The sequence below is a fragment of the Salmo trutta genome, chromosome 21, assembly GCF_901001165.1.
Source record: "Salmo trutta chromosome 21, fSalTru1.1, whole genome shotgun sequence".
Lineage (NCBI taxonomy): Eukaryota > Metazoa > Chordata > Actinopteri > Salmoniformes > Salmonidae > Salmo > Salmo trutta.
Genome location: NC_042977.1, coordinates 12,455,717 through 12,479,550, shown reverse-complemented (window position 1 = coordinate 12,479,550; position 23,834 = coordinate 12,455,717). Strand labels below are relative to the sequence as shown.

General features: G+C 43.4%; 1 protein-coding gene across 5 annotated transcripts in view; it reads right to left on the bottom strand.

Moving 5' to 3' along the window:
• Positions 1-15,100, bottom strand: part of ccdc18 (coiled-coil domain containing 18) — a 39,667-nt gene extending 24,567 nt beyond the window's left edge. For 4 of the 5 annotated variants that reach the window (XM_029704305.1, XM_029704304.1, XM_029704303.1 and 1 more), the window contains exons 1-16: positions 14,736-15,100; positions 14,341-14,542; positions 13,870-14,025; positions 13,671-13,780; positions 13,403-13,531; positions 13,049-13,145; positions 12,838-12,959; positions 3,920-4,238; positions 3,726-3,798; positions 3,148-3,365; positions 2,746-2,856; positions 2,405-2,536; positions 1,959-2,093; positions 1,662-1,739; positions 1,243-1,359; positions 924-1,091 (exon numbers count right to left, since the gene is read on the bottom strand). In XM_029704305.1, coding sequence (XP_029560165.1) covers positions 924-1,091; positions 1,243-1,359; positions 1,662-1,739; positions 1,959-2,093; positions 2,405-2,536; positions 2,746-2,856; positions 3,148-3,365; positions 3,726-3,798; positions 3,920-4,238; positions 12,838-12,959; positions 13,049-13,145; positions 13,403-13,531; positions 13,671-13,780; positions 13,870-14,025; positions 14,341-14,542; positions 14,736-14,839 — 2,271 coding nt within the window. In that variant the 5' untranslated portion in view covers positions 14,840-15,100. The remainder of the gene's footprint in view (positions 1-923; positions 1,092-1,242; positions 1,360-1,661; positions 1,740-1,958; positions 2,094-2,404; positions 2,537-2,745; positions 2,857-3,147; positions 3,366-3,725; positions 3,799-3,919; positions 4,239-12,837; positions 12,960-13,048; positions 13,146-13,402; positions 13,532-13,670; positions 13,781-13,869; positions 14,026-14,340; positions 14,543-14,735) is intronic. The other variant, XM_029704306.1, reaches the window with a different exon arrangement.
• Positions 15,101-23,834: the final 8,734 nt, after the last annotated feature.

Here is a 23,834-nt window from a genome sequence, read left to right as displayed (position 1 = left end):
TCATGTTCCCTATAAAGCCACGGCTTTGTAGACAGAACAGTCCTGCCCGCAAGTGAATAGATTTATATTGGCTTTGGTTAATGGAGTCATTGTACTATGTTCTTGTTGTGAGGGGAGTTTGAGAAAGAAAAAAATGAACAATGTGGCAAATGATTCTAACCACATAAAGGCATGTGAAATGATTTTAGAATCATTTCACATGCCCTTATGTAGTTAGAATCATTTCACATGCCCTTATGTGGTTGGAATCATTTCACATGCCCTTATGTGGTTAGAATCATTTCACATGCCCTTATGTGGTTGGAATCATTTCACATGCCCTTATGTGGTTGGAATCATTTCACATGCCCTTATGTGGTTGGAATCATTTCACATGCCCTTATGTGGTTGGAATCATTTCACATGCCCTTATGTGGTTGGAATCATTTCACATGCCCTTATGTGGTTGGAATCATTTCACATGCCCTTATGTGGTTGGAATCATTTCACATGCCCTTATGTGGTTGGAATCATTTCACATGCCCTTACGTGGTTGGAATCATTTCACATGCCCACATAAGGGCATGCGAAATGATTCCAACCACGTAAAATGTCCCTGATAAGTCAAATACTAAAATGAGCTGAAGTGAATTAATAGAATATACACATTTGCTTTTCAGGGGGTCTTCCTGGAAGTGGTTTGCACTTTAACACTGAAGTCAATATAATAGGCTGTGTCTGCTTATTCAGCTGCATGAAGACTACTGACCATTGAGATACAACCTGGGTCAAGTTTCCATGTCTCGGTAGGGAGCTCCATGACAGGTGTGTGTTTTACCTTCGGTTTCACTGCAATGTCAGCGGTCTCCCTGTCTACAAGACATATATTCCTACCTGGCATCTAGGTAGAGCATCTCTCAGTCTCTCCAAGCAGGCTTCCGTACCTGTCCCTGTAGCTGGCTCTGGCTTTCCTCCAGTTCGGCCACACGGGTGCTGCTCTCCTGCAGCATGCTCTGCTGCCGCTGCAGGGAGTATTGAAGCTGGACACAGCGCTCACTGGAGCGACCACACACCAGAGCGCTGCTACGCAACTCCTCCTGCAGAGACGACAGCTGTGGAGTAGAGAGAGACAGGGGGGTTACACACACGGGACTCTCACACACGTACACACAGACAACAAGGTGAGAGACACACACACACGGTGGCGGAGAGTGTCAGACAGTCACAATGGAGTATTAAGCAACACGGAACATAGACGCACACCTCCGTGCTCTTGAGGTCCAGCTGTCTCTGATGGCGCTGCTTAGCGTCCTCCGCCTGCAGTAGGTGGGAACTCAGCTCATCCCTGCAGGACGACAGGGCTGTCTCCAGCTGCCTCACCTGAAACGCAGACACGCGACATCAAACGCAGAGCATAAATACGGTCTGCGTCAAACCACGCGCCTTCCTGTCCTCTTTCCTCGGCATACGTCCCTTGTGAAGCTTGTACACGTTCCCAGTCAACGATCTACGGCAAGACATCCGATTTGATATGTCGTCACCAAGCACAAGACTGGTACTGTGGTAACTGTTCAGTCGGACGTCTTTGTAGACCACAGTACATACAGTTGATATGCATTTAAACTGAGTGCTAGAAAAACCTGGGTATAGCATTGAATACAGTGTTTTCCATTTATTGTTACCTTGGTGGAAGACTCGGTGGCCTGCTCTTTGACACTCCGTAGAGCCTCCTCGCTGCTTCTCACTTTGGTCTCTCTCTCCTGGTGATAAGTACATTGAGATCTCATGACAAGGTGCACAGCACACAGGCAAGCCCTTCTATTTATTACATTAACGCTATGGCTTCACGTACGGTCATGAAATGTCATTTAATGAGTGTTCTGGCACAAAATGGCTGCCGTGCCATGCATCCCGGTTACATAGTAGTGGTTCGTGAGAGGGTGTGTAGGATGAAACTGTATAGCTGTGGTGGCTCTGACCTGTGTGAGCTGGTCCAGGGAGACCTGCAGTAGGTGGGCCGTGCTCTGGGCCTCGTGTCTCTCCCTCTGGGCACAACACACAGCCTGCTCCAGCTCTGAGACCTGGGCCCGGGTCTGGTCCAGAGACAACTGCAGCTGGCGACAGGGAAGGAGCAAGAGAGGGAGAAAGGGACAGAGGTAAAGAGATAAAAAGGGAGAAAGCAACTACTACTGAGAGAGTCCACAACGACATGCTTTTTTTTTTTTTTTTACTTTTTCTTGAGTCCATTATTTGTACAGTTCCTAGAAAAGAGAGGAAATGAGAGAAGGAAGAGTGAGACTGTCTGGCCCAAAAAAAGTCAAAGATAAAGCGGCACAGGAAGTTGATGATGAATCAGGAACTGTACATAAGAATGAGGGAGAAAGACAGTGAAATGAATCAATCCACACACAAACACGAGACTCACCAGTTCCACTCTGTCCTGCAGTTCCTTGCACTGGTCAGCACGGGTCTTTTTACTTTTGTCCAGAGCCTGTTGGAAGTCCCTCTGCTTCTTGGTCATCACAGACTGGTAGTGCTGGATAGCACTGGCCTTCTCCTGGGATGAGAGAAAGAGACGGAGAGAGAAAGAAAGAGAGGGAGAGAGATAAAAAGATAGAAGTAGAGAAAGAGAGTACCTCATTACAATGAGCATCCTTTATGAGTCACTTAAATGTGACGTGTGTGTGTGTGTGTGTGTGTGTGTGTGTGTGTGTGTGTGTGTGTGTGTGTGTGTATATGTGTGTGTGTGTGTGTGTGTCTGTGTACCAGCAGCTCCTGCTCCAGCTGAGTGTTCTTCAGAGCGGCCAGTGAGTAGGCAGAGCTCTTCTCCTGCAGCTGTTTCTCCAGAGCCGCCACACGAGCACTCTTCTTCTTCAACTGTAGCAGGACAGCAAGACCACCGTGGGGTGGCGGTCAGAATTCAACAAATACGACTCACACATCCGATACACGCGCACGCACACACGACAACAAACGAGCTCTAGTCCATCTGTGTTGGCAGATCTGAAAGAAGCTCTATGTCCACTGGAAGGGCAGATGAAGCCATCCCTACTACCCTTACCCCTTCACTACACATCTGCAAACCCAGAAGGGGATAAGGGAAGAAGCTAGTGTCTTGGTGTTTTTGGACTCGGCACACCTCTCCCCTTCCCCACTCACTCTCCTCACCTCCTTCTCGGCATCGGTAGCCTGGCTGGCCCTCTGGAGCAGCTCGCTGTGGACCTGCTGGTAATGGGAGGCCCTCTGGGCCATGGAGCTGTGCAGGGAGGAGACCTCCTCCTGGGCTTTTGACAGCCTCTCCTGGAGCCTGGAGGCCAAGGAGCTCTGTCTGCCCCGCTCTGCCTCCACTGCCTGGAGCACTGGGAGCAGCTGCTGGTATCGCTCACCTGGAGGAGTGGAGAGACGGGGACGGGGGACGGGGGACAGAAGGGAAAAGGGAGTGGAGGGGTGTAGAGGGAGAAGGGGGAGATGGATAGATTGGAAGAGGGGGTAGGTAGAAGAGAATGAGATAAAGAAGAAGTATCACACAGCCCAACAACCATAAATACATCAACTTAGTACAAAGACATACATCTGGTTCACAGGAGGCTGGTGAAGGGAGGACGGCTTATAATAATGGCGTGAATGGGATGGTATCAAACGTGTGATACCATTCCATCAATTCCGTTCCAGTCATTACTATGAACCTGTCCTCCCCAATGAACGTGCCACCAGCCGCCTGTGATTCGGTTGTACTGCACACACACCTGGGTCTGTAGTTCCTGTGTAATCCACTGGGGGCAGCATACAGGGCTTCACACAGAGAGGTCCCTCATCGCCCTGTAACAACACAACCCCATCAAGTGTCTAAACAAGTATCTCCCCATCACCCCCAAGTTGACAGTGTGTTTGTGTATATAAATATATGTCTGAATGTGAGTGACTGTACGTGTCTACGTACGTGCGTGTACGTGTCCCCAATCCTCCATACCTCTCGGAGGTGCAGCAAAGCCAGTATGCTCTCCAGACTAGCTAATTCAGCCAGGCTCTGCTGGGCCTCTCTCTGGCATTGGACCAGCCTGTGTTCCTGGCACTGGGTGAGGGCCCGGAGGTCCTCCGTCTCCCTGTGGAGAGAGGTCAGCTCCCTGGCCGCCAAGGCCCGCTCCCCCAGCTCCATCTCCAGCCGCGAGGCCCGCTGGGCAGCCTCCTCCAGACGTCCCTGGAGCTCAGAGTTTTTGGTGTTGAGTGTACGCACCTGGGTGACCTCCTCCTTCAGCTCACTAAAGAGATGGTTTCAATGACATACAATACATTCAGAAAGTATTCACACCCCTTGACTTATTCCACATGTTGGGTTAAAGCCTGAAATCAAAATGGATTCAATAGATTGTGTGTAAAACAACACCACATAATTACAAAGCAAAAGCATGTTTGCAAATATATTGAAAATTAAATTACAGAAATATCTCATTTACATAAGTATTCACACCAGAGTCAATACTTTGTAGAATCAGCTTTGGCAGCGATTACAACTCAGTCTTTCAGGGTAAGTCTCTAAGAGCTTTCCACACCTGGATTGTGCAATATTTGCCCAATATATTAAAAAAATGTATTTGTCACATGGCCGAATACAACAGGTGTAGGTAGACCTTACAGTGAAATGCTTACATACAAGCCCTTAACCAACAATGCAGTTTTAAAGCAAATACCCCCCAAAAAGTAAGACATAAGAATAACAAATAATTAAAGAGCAGCAGTAAATAACAGCGAGGCTATATACAGGGGGTACCGGTACAGAGTCAGTGTGCAGGGGCACCAGTGTCGAGGTAATATGTACATGTAGGTAAAAGGGGGGGGGGGGGACTTGGTGCTCCGGTACCGCTTGCCGTGAGGTAGCAGAGAGAACAGCATATGACTAGGGTGGCTGGAGACTGACAATTTTTAGGGCCTTCCTCTGACACCGCCTGGTATAGAAGTCCTGGATGGCAGGAAGCTTGGCCCCGGTGATGGACTGGGCCGTACGCACTACCCTCAGTAGTGCCTTGCAGTCGGAGGCCGAGCAGTTGCCATACCAGGCAGTGATGCATCGGTCTGTGGTGGTATGTAGGCAGCAATGAAAAATACAGCTGAAAACTCTCTAGGTAGATAGTGTGGTCTACAGCTTATCATGAGATGCTCTACCTCAGGTGAGTAACACCTGAGACTTCCTTAGATATCGTGCACCAGCTGTTGTTTACAAATATGCAAATGCCCCCGCCCCGTGTCTTACCAGAGGCTGCTGTTCTATCCTGCTGATAGAATGTATAACCCGCCAGCTGTATGCTATTAATGTCGTCGTTCAGTCACGACTTGGTGAAACATAAGATATTACAGTTTTTAAATGTCCCATTGGTAGGAAACATGTGCTTTCAGTTCGTCCCAATTATTTCCCACCAAATGAACGTTAGCTAACAGTACGGATGGCAGCGGCAGATTAGCCACTTGTCGCCTGATCCTCACAAAGCACCCCGATCTCTTTCCGTGAAATCGCTGTTCTTTCTCCAGCAAATGATGGGGATGAGGGCCTGTTCGGGTGTTTGGAGTATATCCTTCCCATCCGACTCATTAAAGAAAAATTCTTCGTCCAATTCGAGGTGAGTAATCGCTGTTGTGATGTCCAGAAGCTCTTTTCGGTCATAAGAGACAGTAGCAGCAACATTATGAACAAAAAAAGTTTAACAATGCCAAAAAACAAACAAAGTAGCACGGTTGGTTAAGAGCCAATAAAACGCCAGCCATCCCCTCCGGCGCCATCTTCCTAGATATTTGCCCATTATTCTTAAAATTATTCAAGCTCTGTCAAATTATTTGTTGATTGGCAAGACAACCATTTTTAGGTCTTGCCATAGACTTTCAGGTAAATTTAAGTCAAAACTGTAAATCGGCCACTCAAACATTCACTCTCTTCTTGGTAAGCAACTTGGGTTTCAGGTTATTGTCCTGCTGAAAGGTGAATTCATCTCCTAGTGTCTGGTGGAAAGCAAACTGAACCAGGTTTTCCTCTAGGATTTTGCCTGTGCATAGCTCCATTCTATTTCTTTTTTATCCTGAAAAACTCCCCAGTCCTTAATGACTACAAGCATACCCATAACATGATGCAGCCAGCACTATGCATGACAATATGGTGTATGGTACTCAGTAATGTGTTGTATTGGATTTGCCCCAAACATAACACTTTGTATACTAGTCAAAAAATTAATTGCTTTGCCACATTTTTTGCAGTATTACTTTAGTGCCTTGTTGCAAACAGAATTCATGTTTTGGAATATTTGTATTCTGTACAGGCTTCCTTCTTTTCACTCTGTCAATTAGGTTAGTATTGTGGTGTAACTACAACGTAGTTTTTTAAAATTGTTATTATTATTATTTTACCCCTTTTTTTCTCCCCAATTTTGTGGTATCCAATTGGTAGTAGTTACAGTCTTGTCTCATCGCTGCAACTCCCGTACGGACTCGGGAGAGGCGAAGGTCGAGTGCCATGCGTCCTCCGAAACACAACCCAACCTAGCCACACTGCTTCTTAAAACCTCTACAGGATCGGTGGGTCCCCTGCGGGACAGTTGAGCTAACATAGGCTAACGTGATTAGCATGAGGATGTAAGTAACAAGAACATCTCCCAGGACATAGACATATCTGATATTGGCAGAAAGCTTAAATTCTTGTTAATCTAAATGCACTGCCCAAATTACAGTAGCTACAGTGAAAGAACACCATTCTATTGTTTGAGGAGAGTCCACAGTTATGAACTTGAAAATGGGCGGCAGGGTAGCCTAGTGGTTAGAGCTTTGGACTAGTAATCGAAAGGTTGCAAATTCGAATCCCCGAGCTGACAAGGTACAAATCTGTCGTTCTGCCCCTGAACAAGGCAGTTGTTTGTTCACTGTTCCTAGGCCGTCATTTAAGAACAAATTCTTTTTTTCAATGCCTAGTTAAATAAAGGTAAAATAAAAATTAGAAATTAATAAACCAATTAGCCACATTTAGGCAGTCTTGAAACAACATTTTGAGCAGAAATGCAATTGGATCAGTCTAACATTTTGAACATACAGTTGAAGTCAGAAGTTTACATACACATTAGCCAAAAACATTTAAATTCAGTTTCACAATTCCTGACATTTAATCTCAGTAAAAAATCCCTGTCTTAGGTCAGTTAGGATCACCACTTTATTTTTAGAATGTGAAATGTCAGAATAATAGTAGAGAGAAGGATTTATTTCAGCTTTTATTTCTTTCATCACATTCACAATGGGCCAGAAGTTCACATACACTCAATTAGTATTTGGTAGCATTGCCTTTCACTTGTTTAACTTGGGTCAAATGTTTTGGGTAGCCTTCTACAAGCTTCCCACAATAAGTTGGGTGAATTTTGGCCCATTCCCTCTGACAGAGCTGGTGTAACTGAGTCAGGTTTGTAGGCCTCCTTGCCGCACACGCTTTCTCAGTTCTGCCCACACATTTTCTATAGGTTTGAGTTCAGGGCTTTGTGATGGCCACTCTAATACCTTGACTTTGTTGTCCTTAAGCCATTTTGCCACAACTTTGGAAGAATGCTTGGGGTCATTGTCCATTTGGAAGACCCATTTGTGACCAAGCTTTCACTTACTGACTGATGCCTTGAGATGTTGCTTCAATATATCCACATAATTTTCCTCCCTCATGATGCCATCTATTTGTGAAGTGCACCAGTCCCTCCTGCAGCAAAGCACCCCACAACATGATGCTGCCACCCCCGTGCTTCACAGTTGGGATGGTGTTCTTCAGCTTGCAAGACTCCCCCTTTTCCTCCAAACATAACGATGGTCATTATAGCCAAACAGTTCTATTTTTGTTTCATCAGACCAGAGGACATTTCTCCAAAAGGTACGATCTTTGTCCCCATGTGCAGTTGCAAACTGTAGTCTGCCTTTTTTTATGGCGGTTTTGGAGCAGTGGCTTCTTCCTTGCTGAGAGGCCTTTCAGTTTATGTCGATATAGGACTCGTTTTACTGTAGATATAGATATTGTTGTACCTGTTTCCTCCATCATCTTCACAAGGTCCATTGTTGTTGTTCTGGGATTGATTTGCACTTTTCGAACCAAAGTACGTTAATCTCTAGGAGACAGAACGTGTCTCCTTCCTGAGCGGTATGACGGCTGCGTGGTCCCATTGTGTTTATACTTGCATACTATTGTTTGTACAGATGAACGTGGTACCTTCAGGCATTTGGAAATTGCACCCAAGGATGAACCAGACTTGTGGAGGTTTACAAAACATTTTTCTGAGGTCTTGGCTGATTTCTTTTGATTTTCCCATGATGTCAAGCAAAGAGGCACTGAGTTTGAAGGTAGGCCTTGAACTACATCTACAGGTACACCTCCAATTGACTCAAATAATGCCAATTAGCCTATCAGAAGCTTCTAAAGCCATGACATCATTTTCTGGAATTTTCCAAGCTGTTTAAAGGCACAGTCAACTTAGTGCATGTAAACTTCTGACCCACTGGAATTGTGATGCAGTGAATTATAAGTGAAATAATCTGTCATTAAAAAATTGTTGGAAAAATTACTTGTGTCATGCCCAAAGTAGATTTGCCAAAACTAACTACCGAATTGCCAAAACTATAGTTTGTTAACAAGAAATTTGTGGAGTGGTTGAAAAACGAGTTTTAATGACTCCAACCTAAGTGTATGTAAACTTCTGACTTCAACTGTACACTACCGTTCAAAAGTTTGGGGTCACTTAGACATTTCCAATTTTTTTTGTCCATTAAAATAACACCAAATTGATCACAAATAAAAAGTGTAGACATTGTTAATGTTGTAAATGACTATTGTATCTGGAAACGGCTAACTTTTAATGAAATATCTACATAGGCGTACAGAGGCCCATTATCAGCAACCGCACTCCTGTGTTCCATTGGCACATTGTGTTAGCTAATCCAAGTTTATCATTTTAAAAGGCTACTTGATCATTAGAAAACCCTTTTGCAATTATGTTAGCACAGCTGAAAACTGTGGTTCTGATTAAAGAAGCAATAAAACTGGCCTTCTTTAGACTAGTTGAGTATCTGGAGCATCAACATTTGTGGGTTCGATTACAGGCTCAAAAATGTCCAGAAACAAAGACCTTTCCTCTGAAACTCGTCAGTCTATTCTTCTTCTGAGAAATTAAGGCTATTTCATGCGAGAAATTGCCAAGAAACTGAATCTCATATACAACGCTGTGTACTACTCCCTTCAGAGAACAGCGCAAACTGGCTCTAACCAGAATAGAAAGAGGAGTGGGAGGCCTCGGTGCACAACTGAGCAAGAGGACAAGTACATTAGAGTGTCTAGTTTGAGAAACAGACGCCTCACAAGTCCTCAACTGGCAGCTTCATTAAATAGTACCCGCAAAACACGAGTCTCAACGTCAACAGTGAAGAGGCGACTCCGGGATGCTGGCCTTCTAGGCAGAGTTGCAAAGAAAAAGCCATATCTCAGACTGGCCAATAAAACAAAAAGATTAAGATGGGCAACAAGATCAGACACTGGACAGAGGAAGATTTGAAAAAAGTGTTATGGACAGACTAATCTAAGTTTGAGGTGTTCGCATCACAAAGAAGAACATTCGTGAGATGCAGAAAAAATATAAAGATGCTAGAGGACTGCTTGACGCCATCTGTCAAGTATGGTGGAGGCAATGTGATGGTCTGGGGTGTGGTAAAGTGGGAGATTTGTACAGGGTAAAAGGGATCTTGAAGAAGGAAGGCTATCACTCCATTTTGCAACGCCATGCCATACCCTGTGGACGGCGCTTAATTGGAGCCAATTTCCTCCTACAACAGGACAATGACCCAAAGCACAGCTCCAAACTATGCAAGAACTATTTAGGGAAGAAGCAGTCAGCTGGTACTTGGTATATAATGGAGTGGCCAGCACAGTCACCGGATCTCAACCCTATTGAGCTGTTGTGGGAGCAGCTTGACCGTATGGTACGTAAGAAGTGCCCATCAAGCCAGAAATGTCTTCACATTACCTCAACAAATTGACAACTAGAATGCCAAAAGTCTGCAAGGCTGTAATTGCAAATGGAGAATTATTTGACGAAAGCAAAGTTTGAAGGACAATTGTTATTTCAATTAAAAATCATTATTTATAACCTTGTCAACACCTTGACTATATTTCCTATTCTTTTTGAAACTCATTTCATGTATGTTTCATGGAGAAAAAAAGGAAATTTCCAAGTGACCCAAACTTTTGAACGGTAGTGTACACTACTGCCATCTAGTGGCAAAAATCTCAATTGCATCCTGGGCTGGCATAACACATTATGGCCTTTCTCTTGCGTTTCAAAGATGGTACAAAAAATACAACCAAGAAAAACGAGTTTTTTTCTTTGTATTATCTTTTAACAGATATAATGTGTTATATTCTCCTACATTAATTTAACATTTCCACAAACTTCAAAGTGTTTCCTTTCAAATGATATCAAGAATATGCATGTCCTTGCTTCAGGTCCTGAGCTACAGGCAGTTAGATTTGGGTACGTCATTTTAGGCAAAAACTGAAAAAAAAGGGGGTTTTAACAGAACATGCAAATCGAGGATGCAACGATGTGCAGGGTTTCTTACCGAATTCTGAGCCAACAAGACGAGTAACAAACAGCAAAATCACTCGCCAATGTCAATCGACTTTAGTAGAAAGGTTTAGGCTACCTATTCTATTAGTCAGCTTGTCAAGAAAGAAATAGCCTATTCCAAACAAACTCTGGGACAGTCGTGGGACGATCGATCCCAAATTCAAACAACCAAGTACACCTAGAATACTTTTTTTTTTAAATACAATGAAAAAAGCAATGAGTCTGATCCAACAGATCAGAAAGTTTAGCTTAAAATGTTGATAAACTATCATTTCTTCACATTATAAGCGCAGCAAAGCTCACAAGGCAGTAGGCTACGCACAAATCTTCGTTCCATAATGCAATTAGAGGGAACACAGTTGTCAAAAACGCATTGCACGCGAGCGGTTTCATGTGACAGAGATGAAATTTAGAAAGAGAGGATATCTAATAGGCTACTTTGAAGAGAGGCAAAACATGCCTCATAATGTGCATTAAAACATGTTTTTAATGTTTCTTTCACCTTTATTTAACTAGACAAATTCTTATTTACAATGACGGCCTACCCCGGCCAAACCCGGACGACGCTGGGCGAATTGTGCGCCGCCCTATGGGACTTCCAATCATGGGTGGTTGTGATACAGCCTGGAATCAAACCAGGGTCTGTAGTGAAGCCTCTAGCACTGAGGTGCAATGCCTTAGACCGCTGCGCCACTCGGGACCCCAATTAGGTGTATGTTTTAAAAATGCATACTGCCTCCAGCTCATTGCAGTGGTGTGTGACAGGGTGATGTAGCCTGCCTTAACGTAGCCGCTCAATGGCGCGTTCAAAACAACTGGGAACTCGGAAATCTCAGACTTCAGACTTCACTGCGTTTAAGACAACTGGGGGGAAAAAAGTGCTCTGATTGGGAAAATTTGTTTTGAACAGTCATCCAAATCGGAATTCCAAATCCGGAACTCTGGCTTATTTCTATAGCTCCAACTTTCTAAACTAAAGATCACTGATGTCATGACTTGACCTCGTATATTTCAGAGTTCCCAGTTGTCTTGAAAGTACAACAAGATGCTGCAGCAGCAGCTCTTGAGTTGTCTGACAAATTTTCCACTCAAAGGCTCTGTATCTGTATGCTGTTAGCGTGTGATAAATAAGATACATAACGAATTATTGAAATTCCCTTAAAGGCTGATAAGCATGCCCATTTAAAAAACTAAAATATTTCAATCGACTGGCATTTCCATCAATGAATAAGCTAAAAAGCATATTTTTTTGGTATTATTATTTATGGATTTTTCCAAAAAAAAATATCGGACAAAGGCCGGCTTCTACCGGCTAACGGAAACCCTGGATGGGTGTATTGATACACCATCCAAAGTGTAATTAATAACTTAATATTCAAAGGGATATTCAATGTCTGCTTTTTTAAAATTTTTACCCATCTACCAATAGGTGCCCTTCTTTGCAAGGCATTGGAAATCCTCCCTGGTCTTTGTGGTTGAATCTGTGTTTGAAATTCACTGCTTGACTGAGGGACCTTACAGATAATTGTATGTGTGGGGTACAGAGATGAGGTAATCATTCAAAAATCATGTTAAACACTATTACTGCACACAGAGTGAGTCTATGCAACTTATTATGGGTCTTGTTAAACACATTTTTACTACTAAACTTACTTAGGCTTGCCATAACAAAGAAGTTGAATACTTATTGACTCAAGACATTTCAGCTTTTCATTTTTAATTAATTGGTAAAAAAAAATATCTGAAAGCATAATTCCACTTTTATATTATGGGGTATTGTGTGTAGGCCAAAATCTCAATTTAACACCACTAACCGTATAGCTAGCTACTAGCCACTTAAATCAGGTAGATACTAACATCTATCACCAACTCAGATTTTTTTTACCAATCAAAAGATTTTTGTTCGGTTTAATTACACCAACAAAACACAAAAAAAACAGATGCGAATGCTTTGTAATGTTTCTAAAACAAATGTATAACTAGTAAGAAGTAGTGGTATATCGAAACAAAAACGGCAGAAATACTTTGAAAACAGCTACTGCAGAATTTATTTTGCAGTATATATGATCATACGTAACTATTTTTATTCACAAATGCGAGTGAACTGAGTGCACTGTGGAGCCCTGGCCACCCACCAACGTGGCTGGTGAAATAGACATATTACCCGCCAATGTCCAACTCCACCCGCATTTGGCAGGTGGTAATTTTAGGCCCTGTTGATGATAATGCCCACACCCACCTGATGGTTTGGCACTGCTCCTCTCGCGATCTCTCCATCACGGTGCACTTGCTCTCCAGCTCCTCTCTCTCTCGGTCACACACGATGAGACTCTCCTTCAGTTTGCTCTCGTTCTCCATGACCTTGGAAACACAGTCGAGCCATAATGTCAAAGGGTCGATCACTACTCATTATTTACTATACTGAACTAAGTAAGGGTTCAATGAGTTACCTTTTTCAGCTTAATGGAAATATTTGTCTTGTAGTCTTTGAAAGCGTCTGTGAGTTTCTCCGCATTGCGAAGGGCTTGGTTCCTTTGTTGCTCCGCTCTGTAAGAAACGAGACAGCTCAGTACATTGTCGTTATTTCACACTAAAAGACATGCTTATGCCTGTGAATGAGCAACAAGTGTCAGTGTTTTCCTTAGTTGGATTGTTGCCTATGTCCGGGCACAAAGGCCCTGAAGGAACATCCTAGGATGCCAGCAACAAAATCAATTGAGAACAATAGGGGGCAAATTATTTTAGATGGGAAGAATCAAAGCTAAAACAAATGAATGCAAGGGGAAACAAGTGTCAAGTGTTACCGTTTTCCTTGTCTGGTTGTGTCAGTAAGCTCTGTTCTGAGCATGCTCAGTTCGTCTCTGAGTTCGGCTACCTGTCTGTCACTTTGGGTTGCTGCCTGCTGGCTCTGCTCTGCCTTCAACTCTGCAGTCCTAAATCAACAAGTCAACAACAACATACAATTCAGTTCTATTTTCATTCTGAAAAAAATTATGAAAAATACAAATTCAGTGAGACTTACTTACAATCTTACATTTAAAGACACAGCAACAAAAAAATATGCCTACTGACCGGAGTTCTTTGGCCTGGGCCTCCACCTCAGCCTCCAAGCCCAGGATCTGCTCCCTCATGACGGTCACACTGGAGGTCTTAGCCCCTACGGTGGAGCCCAGGAGACGGGCCTGAAGGAAGAGCAGATACACCAACCATTTAGCATCTCTCCTAGTGAATGTCAATGATCTTTACATGCATGGTTGTTCTCACTTAGTACCTTGGTTTTAGAGCTGGCCAGCTCAATCTGGGTCGCCTCCAGGTCACTGATGAGCTGTCTGTTCTCCAGAGCCAGGGAGGCGTTCTCCTGACGCAAGAAGCCAAGCTTCTTCCTGAGGGGGGCAACCTCCATCTCCACTGCCCTAGATGAGGAGCACTGATGGATACAGACGTATAGACAGGTTAAGACATGAACCACAAACCTAACACACACACACAAACATCAAAGACAAGAAACACACTCAACTCAGATTAATGTCATGCAACCAGACAAAGTCTGTGACATTACAGCTACAGAGTTAGTGTACAAATGACCACACACACACACACACACACACACACACACACACACACACACACACACATACATACATACATACATACATACATACATACATACATACATACATACATACATACAGTAACATAGACCGGTCCACCTCTAAATAAAGGGGCTGTCTCTCTCTCTCACCCTGGAGTCAGTACTGGGTAGGCTTTCACAGGCCTGTCTCTCAGCTGTCCTACTTCTGTGGAGGGGTCTCTCAAGACTTGGGTTGTCAGGTGGAGGATGTGGGACATCAGGCCGCTGTAGGTCCTCTAGGGACAGAAGACCTGGCAACCCATGTACTAAACTCCTCTCAGACCGCTCACTGTGACTCTCATGTCCTGAGTGACTTGGAGAATGGAAAAAAGACATGTCAAAGTAAGTGCTACACCTGTTGGACTTTCAGAGGACCTAACAGTCTGTTAGTCAATTGGGCTATGTGCGTGAGGAATTTGCATTGACTGGCACCTACCTGTGACTAAAGTGGAGAAATCAAGTTAGCCATGTATATTTATAGCTAGCAGCAAGTTGGCGTCGCTTACCTTAATTGTTCTCCCAAACTTTGCAAACTAATCTCCGTCAATCGCAATTGATTCCTTAAACTGGCCACATCTTCGACAAGATCCTCATCGTTGTTGTTAAACATTGGTGGCTGTCATTTGCACACGCTAACGTTAGCTAGCTAGCTAACATCAACAACTCGCGTAGCCAGTTTATCAATCAACAGGTTGCTAGGGTTATTGTTAGCTAACTGAAGATGTATAGCAAATATATGCTGTGGTACTCTGGATAAAGTTACTTAGCTAGTGGAATAGGAAAATACGCGGTAATCTTTTAAAAGGTTCATAAAGTTTAAAAATCGTTCGCTGCTTGGCAGTCCAATCTGCTCACTGACAAAATGTAAACATCGCTCCAACATCGCGTCATTCGATTGGACGAGAGGGAACTGTGTGAAAAGTGATTGGTTTCACGAAGAAGTCGTGAACTGCAAAGGCCGCGAATGGTGGCGCGTTTTGGCTGACCAATTCAAAGCATATGCATCCCGGCCTACGAGAACTTTCCTTTTTGTCTGTGTTGGTTTCTGTTACACCTGGCAAATTCTTATTCATCTCAATTTGTCGAGCAGAAATATGCAGGATGACGAAATATAGTGGATAATGAAAAAAATGATGCATAGATATGTTTACTTTTGATTCATGTAGTTGACAACAACATATATCGTGAGTCATAGCTGAATGAATTCCCTTCCAAATGTAAGCGAGACTGACCCTCAGTCATTTTAAATAGAGAAAACATTTCTCACAGGAACCTTTTGACACAATTCATCATTGATAGCCCAATCATAAAAATTGCATTTACTTTGAAAGTAATTTAAGAGGAAGGAAAGAAATGCCATATATACAGTTTAATAAAATATTCAATTGAATGCTCCAATATGCCAATGTATGAGTGCCATTTCACACACATATGTTTCTATCACGTGTGGCTTCATTCGTTAGACATGCAATATACAGCTTGATTCCAGGAATCGACTACCTACAGTGCCTTCAGAAAGTATTCACATACCTAGACTTTTTCCACATTTTTGTTGTGTTACAACCTGAATTTAAAATGGATTAAATTGAGATTTCGTGTCACTGGCCTACACACAATACCTCATAATATCAAAGTGGAATTATGTTTTTCGATATTTATACAAATTAATAAAAAATGAAAAGCTGAAATGTCTTGAGTCAATAAGTATTCAACCCCTTTGTTATGGCAAGCCTAAGTTCAGTGTTAAAAATGTGCTTAACAAGTCACATAATAAGTTGCATAGACACACTCTGTGTGGAGTAATAATGTTTAATATGATTTTTGAATGATTACCTCATCTCTGTACCCCACGCATACAATTATCTGTAAGGTCCCTCAGTCAAGCAGTGAATTTCAAACACAGATTCAACCACAAAGACCAGGGAGGTTTTCCAATGCCTCACAAAGGTAGATGGGCATATTGGTAGATGGGTATTTTTTTTTATATATATATATATATATATATATTTTTTTTTTTTACAGATATTGAATATCCCTTTGAGCATGGTGAAGTTATTAATTACACTTTGGATGGTGAATCAATACATCCAGTCACTACAAAGATAGGCATCCTTCCTAACTCAGTTGCCGGAGAGGAAGGAAACTGCTCAGGGATTTCACCATGAGGACAATGGTGACAGTTACAGAGTTTAATGACTGTGATAAGAGAACTGAGGATGGCTCAACAACATTGTAGTTTCTCCACAATACTAACCTACTTGACAGAGTGAAAAGAAGGAAGCCTGTACAGAATACAAATATTCCAAAACATGCATCCTGTTTGCGGCAAGGCACTAAAGAAATACTGCAAAAAATAATTGAAAAACAGATTAGTGTCCCTGCTACCCAAAACACTTGCACAGGCTGTCTATAATAAACTGTCGTTATCTCTCAGAATGATCTTCTTGACTCTAACCAGTCAGGCTTCAAGACGGCTCACTCAACGGAGACAGCTCTGCTTTGTCACTGAGGTTCTCTGCTCTGCCAAAGCTGATTCTCTCTCTCTGTTCTTATCCTCCTAGATCTATCCACTGCCTCGACACCGTGAACCATCCGTTCCTCCTCTCCACCCTCTCAAGACCTGGGGTGTCAGGCTCTCCACACTCCTGGATTGCATTCTACCTGGCAGGTCGCTCCTACCAGGTGACGTGGAGAGGATCTGTCTGCACCACATGCTCTCACTATTCGTGTCCCCCAAGACTCGGTTCTTGGCCCTCTCCTCTTTTCTCTGTACACCAAGTCACTCGGCTCAGTCCTATCCTCACATGGTCGCTCCTATCATTGCTATGCAGATTATCCTCAACTATTCAGACCCTTAACTCAGTACTTTGTTGAAGCACCTTTGGCAGCGACTACAGCCTTGGGTATGACGCTACAAGCTTGGCACATCTGTATTTGGGGAGTTTCTCCCATTCTTCTCTGCAGATCCTCAAGCTCTGTCAGGTTGGATGGGGAGTATCACTGCACAGTTATTTTCAGGTCTCTCCAGAGATGTTCAATCCTGACTAGTCTCCCAGTCCCTGCCCCTGAAAAACATCCCCACAGCATGATGCTGCCACCACCATGCTTAACCGTAGAGATGGTGCAGGTTTCCCCCAGACGTAACGCTTTGCATTCAGGCCAAAGAGTTCAATCTTGGTTTCATCAGACCAGAGAATTTTGTTTCTCATGGTTTGCGTCCTTTAGGTGCCTTTTGGCAAACTCCAAACGGGCTGTCATGTGCCTTTTACTAAGGAGTGGCTTCCGTCTGGCCACTCTACCATAAAGGCCTGATTGGTGGAGTGGTTCAGAGATGGTTGTCCTTCTGGAAGGTTCTCCCATCTCCACAGAAGAACTTTGAAGCTCTGTCAGATTGACCATAGGGTTCTTTGTCACCTCCCTGACCAAGGCCCTTCTCCACCGATTGCTCAGTTTGGTCAGAAGGCCAGCTCTAGGAAGAGTCTTGGTGGTTCCAAACTTCTTCCATTTAAGAATGATGGAGGCCACTGTGTTCTTGGGGACCTTCAATGCTGCAGAAATATGTTGGTACCCTTGCCCAGATCTGTGCCTCAACACAATCCTGTCTCGGAGCTCTACAGACAATTCCTTCGACCTCATGGCTTTGTTTTTGCTCTGACATGCACTTCTTCTTCGGTGGGGTTTATCGGCAGTTGGCATCCAAATTATGGTGCATTACCGCCACCTACTGTACTGGAGTGTGGGCCAGAGACAGGGAGAAACTAAATCCTACCTGCCAGCCATGTTGCTCTTAAAAAAGCTAACAAAATATTTGAGACTATATCTAATGACGTTCTACTCAATATACTCTTTAAACTAATTTCCTGTATCCCCTTCTCCCTTATACTAGATCTCAGCCTCTCTCTTTCCCTCTGATACTGTCCACACTGTAGCAATACATGCTCCACGGTCTCTGTTTCCTGGCAATAATCACACTTTCCCGTTGGATGCTTTCCTATCACATTTAAGGACTTATTCAACTGGCTGCGTTGCACCCTTAATCTTGTAAAAATAGTCTCCTCTCTTCTGTCCCTTCCTGCCGTCCTCCCTTCCCCGACTTTGCTCTGTACTTGAAATAAATGCCTGCCCTGAGTATCTCTATTCCACTGCTCCTGCCATCTCTGCACCATCACTGTCCATATCAGGCTTTTCCCTCTGCCTTGCTCATTGAAACTACGACATCAACATCCCCACTTCTAAGTGCTTGTTTAGCCAGTACATCAACTGCCTCGTTCACCTCCATCCCCACATGGGCTGGGACCCAAGTAAATGTTATCTGTATACCCATCTGTCTAACCCTGCCATGGGTTTGTAGCACCTCATAAAGCAGGTCTCGTCTGCTATGTGACCTAAAGGACTGGAGACTCATTAACACTGCACATGAATTAGAGCAAATAACTACTCTGTCTGTCTTGACTTCCTCCACTCACTGCAAGGCCAACAGTATGGCCATCAGCTCCACTGTATATTCAGCCAGATGATCTGTAATATTTTTTCTGACTTCCACCTCACATTCCTGCACCACAAATGCTGACCCAGTACGTCCTGTCCTAGGATCTTATCAACCATCTGTGTAAATGGCCACAAAATCCTGATACACAGAATCCAGACGTCTCTTAAACAAATCAGATGGCTCAACACCCTCCCTATCTTTCCCTAGCCTCTCCAATAGTTCTAGATCAACTACTGGAGGCAGGAGTAGCCATGGTGGACTTACAGGAATAGCTACAGTTGGGCTAAACTCCCTTCCATACGGTCCCATCTCCTTCACCTGGGTATTACCCACCCACCCAAAGCTCGTGTTCTGTCTTCGCTCATGTCCCCAGCATGCCTGTAAAATCCCTTTTGCAGAATGAGACACCCCATGTCCCTGTAGGTTGACTCAATAATTAATTGCCAGCTGCTGTCTCCTAATCTGCAATGGCATATCCCCCATCTCCACCTGTAGCGCAGCCACTGGGGACGTCCGAAACGCCCCACTACATATTCTGAGTCCTTGCCCCTGTATGACATCTAGCCTTTTCAAGGATGTCCGGGCTGCCAAAACATGCGCTATACTGCATGGTCTATTACAGATCGGATCAACGCAACGTACATGGTCCTTAATGACCAACGCCCAGCCTCCCACTCCTTCCCCGTCAGACAGCGCATCACATTTAGTACCTTCTTACACTTTCCCACCACTCTCTCAATGTGTTCTGCCCAGGTCAGTCTAGTGTCAAAGTATACCCCAAGGAACCTGAAGGCCCCCAACTCTGAAGGCCCCCAAGTTTCTCCCATATAACCTCAAGCATCCCTCATCTCCCACCTTCCTCCTGGTAAAGAACACTGTCTGTTTTCTCTACAGAGAACCTGAATCCCCACATTAATGCCCACCGCTCTATCACATCAATTGCTTCCTGTACCTTCCTGACTATGTATGGCACATTTCTTCCCCTCTGGCATAAGGCCCCATCATCTGCAAATAACGACCTCCGAATATCCCGCTGTACCTGAGAGTAAACATTATTGATCATGATTGAGAACAACAGAGGACTAATCACACTCCCCTGTGGTGTACCGTTATCCACCAGGTAGCTGCCTGATAGCGACTTTCCCAGCCTCACCTGGATCAACCTTCCAAACATGAAATCCTTTATCCAGTTGTACGTCCTTCCTCCTACCCCCATAATATCAAGCTTGATTAACAATCCCTCTTTCCACATCATACGCCTTCTCTACATCAAAAAAGACAGCTACAACAGTCTCCTTGTTCACCTGAGCCTTCCTGACCTCTGCTTCTAAGCAGAACACTGGGTCCATAGTTCCCCTTCCCTTCCTGAACCCACTCTAATGTGTCGATACTAGACCCCTGCTCTCCAGGAAGTAAGTTAGCCTCTCCGTAATCATATGTTCAATAATCTTACATACATGTGACGTTAAAGCTATTGGCCAATAGCTTGTTGGCCTCGTTGGGTCCTTCCCTGGCTTCCGGATTGGTACCACTGCTGCCTCCTTCCAACTACCTAGTAGTTTCCCCTCCTCCCACACTGTGTTGTGAAACACCAAAACCTTATCCAGTGCCTCATCACTGATGGGACAACATAACATAGCCCACCTCATCCTTTCCAGGTGAAGTTAGCCCAGCCTTACCTATTGCCCTTTTCACCTCTGCCATGGTAAATGGTGCATTCAATGCATCATTTACATCCTCCCTCCTACCCAGCACTTCAGGATGCTCCTCTCTCGTTGTCTCTCTCCCCCTCTGCCCCTACTCTGACAATTTGGCCGAGCTATGCACTTCAACAAACGCTTTGGCCATCATCTCTGCCTTCTCATCTGTTACTGCCACATCCTTCCCACTAGTCAACACTGGATAATCCCACTCCCTTCTGACCCCACTGATCCTCTTAAACATCCCTCACTGGTGTCGCCCTTCCAATGGTGTCACAGAACCGACGCCAACATGACCTCTTTGCTTGATGGATAGTTGTCCTCACCATAGCCTGCTTATACTGAATCAGATGTTGGAAGTCCTTTTCAGTACTCTAAATGCCCTGTTCCTACTCCTCACCATTTCCCCAAACTCCTCAGTCCACCTTGGGACTGCTTTCTCCCTCCTCCTCCCTGAACTCTAAAGTATAGCCTCAGTAGCTGCCCCCACTAACGCTGTTCTCACCCAGTTATTCATACTATCCACATTCCCTCTCATATCCACCCGAGCCATCACCTGCACACTCAGCTCCTGAAACTGATCCCACTTTGCCTTTCCAAACACCCACCTGCCTACTCCATCCACTGACACCTCCTCCTCCTCCTTCCGCCCTACTGTGCATACTATGAGGTAATGATCACTCCCTACTGTCGACTCCTTCCATACCTCCCACTCACAGATTCCTGCCATCGCACTAGATACCAGTGAGGTCCAAGGCAGACTCTTACCCTGTGGCTACATCAATCCTGGTCCCTCAGCCATTATTCAGGCACACCAGATCTTTCATTTCTATTAGATTTTCCATGACATGGCCATTTGCATCCATCCATTTCCTCCCAGAGTGTGTTGGGGGCATTTTATCATGGCCCTCCACCCTCTCCAGCACTTCAAGTCCAATATCTGACACAGGTTATTGTAGTTCAATACCACATATTCCTGTTCAATACCTCAGCCTAACATCCTGTAGGGAAGTCCTTGCTTTATAAAGGTGGTCTGACATGCACTGTCAACTGTGAGACCTTGTATAGACAGGTGTGTGCCTTTCCAAATCATGTCCAATCAAGTTGCAGAAACATCTCAAGGATGATCAATGGAAACAGGATGCACCTGAGCTCAATTTCAAGTCTCATAGCAAAGGGTCTGAATTCTTATGTAAATAAAAAACATTTTTAAATATAAATTAGCAACATTTTCTAAGCCTGTTTTCACTTTCATTATGGGATATTGTGTATATTGATGGGGGGATATTTTTATCAATTTTAGAATAAGGGTGTAACGTAACAAAAGGTCTACATTTGTATTCGGCGCATGTGACAAATAAAGTTTGATTTTAAAAAGTGAAGGGGTCTGAACACTTCCTGAATGCACTATAAGTACTTTACTGGGATTTTTTTGTTTGTTTTTAATCGGCAAAAAGGAACAAATAGCTTCTTAGCAAAGAGCAATTTCTCAGGACTGTCTGGGAGTGTTCTGTGTGGATAAATGAAAACAAGCTGTTATTGGCAGAGGGGTTTGGAACTCTTTCCTATTGGACTATTACCTAATTAACTGCCTGGTGATGTCACCAGGGAAGCCAAAACTCCATCCCACCAAAACAGGCTGAAATTTCAGGTGGTGGTTTCAAACAGCTCTTACACTAAAAGGGCATTATCATTTTCACAGTATTATTCCAACCTCTGTGTGGAAATGTATATAAAACGCAGGAAAATCATGTTTGAGTGCACTGGACCTTTAAGAATGTATTTCTGGTGTAATGTTAACGAGCTAGCTGGTAATAATGCATCACCGGAATGACTAATCTACAGTCTTCAAGTCAATGTTACATGCCATTCATTTATTTCTGTCAAAGATGACCTACTGGAATCATAAAATAATACATCTTACTGGCATAAACATGCAGTGGAAACCATGTTATTTCTACCAAAAGTGCCAATTTAACAGACTGCAAGTCTTTTTGAAAAAAGAAACAATGAATTCAGAACTAGGGCTTTAAATATTTATTATGTGGCTGAAGAAGCCTGCTCAAAGCCAGTAGAAAAAAATGTATCTAGGGTCTAACACTGGCACAATGACATACAGGAGAAAAGCTTCAAATAAAACACAACTTCTTTTTAAAATAGAGATATCAACGTCAAGATCCAACTCCACTGCCTGAAGGGGAAAAGGTCATTTTCTGAGAATAATGTAGCACATCCAACACCAAGAGGCATTAACTGCTTCAACTCTTAAAATGAAACAAGGAACTCAGAAGAGACTTTATTTTCCAGAGATAAGTGGAAGAAAATGTTATTGGATAAACAAATCAACATTTTTGACCCTGTAGCATAATGTACTGAATTTCAGTCTTTTTCAAAACAACCAGTCACATAGGAATGTCTAAATTAATGCTACCATTTTTTTTTAAATGAACATATCAATGAAATACTTACACCACAAAATGTTCCATCCCATTAATACCTCGATTTTACATTCCACATCTTTGCTGGAGTTCTATGAGCACGTTATACATACAGTGAAGTTGCTGCGCATGTCCTGAGTGGTTTCTAGGTGATCTTGGCTGTACCAGCAGAAGTCTAAGTGCACAGTTGAGGAGAAAGTGAAATAAATAGCACCTGAAATAAAATCAACAAAGCCTGACTTAAGCAAAATACTGTTGTTGCCGTTAAGTGATTGAAATACAAAAGCAACCATTTTTTAGGGTTGAGTTGCATAGGCGGCTATGAGAACTGAATTCAGTTTTAAAAAGTACAAGGTCCAAGAGGTGTTTGTAGTCAGTGTTCTAACGAACTTATCAATGTCATAAAATATAAAACGCAGGCCGAGAGAAATGAAAGAACAAAGTCCTATTTGAGGAGTTTATAAATGTAAGGGGTAGATTGCGTATACAAAATACAGCAACGATTTCTATCTTCAGAACATATAGAACACATGTAGGTACATTACTCAACCTTTCAAATGTAGTCACACGAAAACCTTAAGTCCAACTAAGTTACCGCTTTACACTTGAACTCACTCTTAACATTCCTTCTCACAAGCTCAGCCCTCAAAGCAAATTCAACTCGTTTTATTCATGAATCTGGTGTTAGACCCCTGTAAGTAAATCTGGACATTTGAACTATGACACAGTGAAAACAATACTGTTCATAGTGAGATGATTTGCAGAACATGAAGCAGAGGTTAGAGCTAGAGGTTACACACTTTCAGCTGAGAGAGTGAAAGGAGACCACTCGCATCTCTGCCTCTGTGGATTAATGAGCTCGGCTATGACGAGTTTAGGACAATGGTTGTACAGTATAACAGGCTGAACTTGATGTGCAATCAAATCCAAATTGTAAAATAAAAAAAGTACTGCGCCTCACTGGACACTGACATCAGT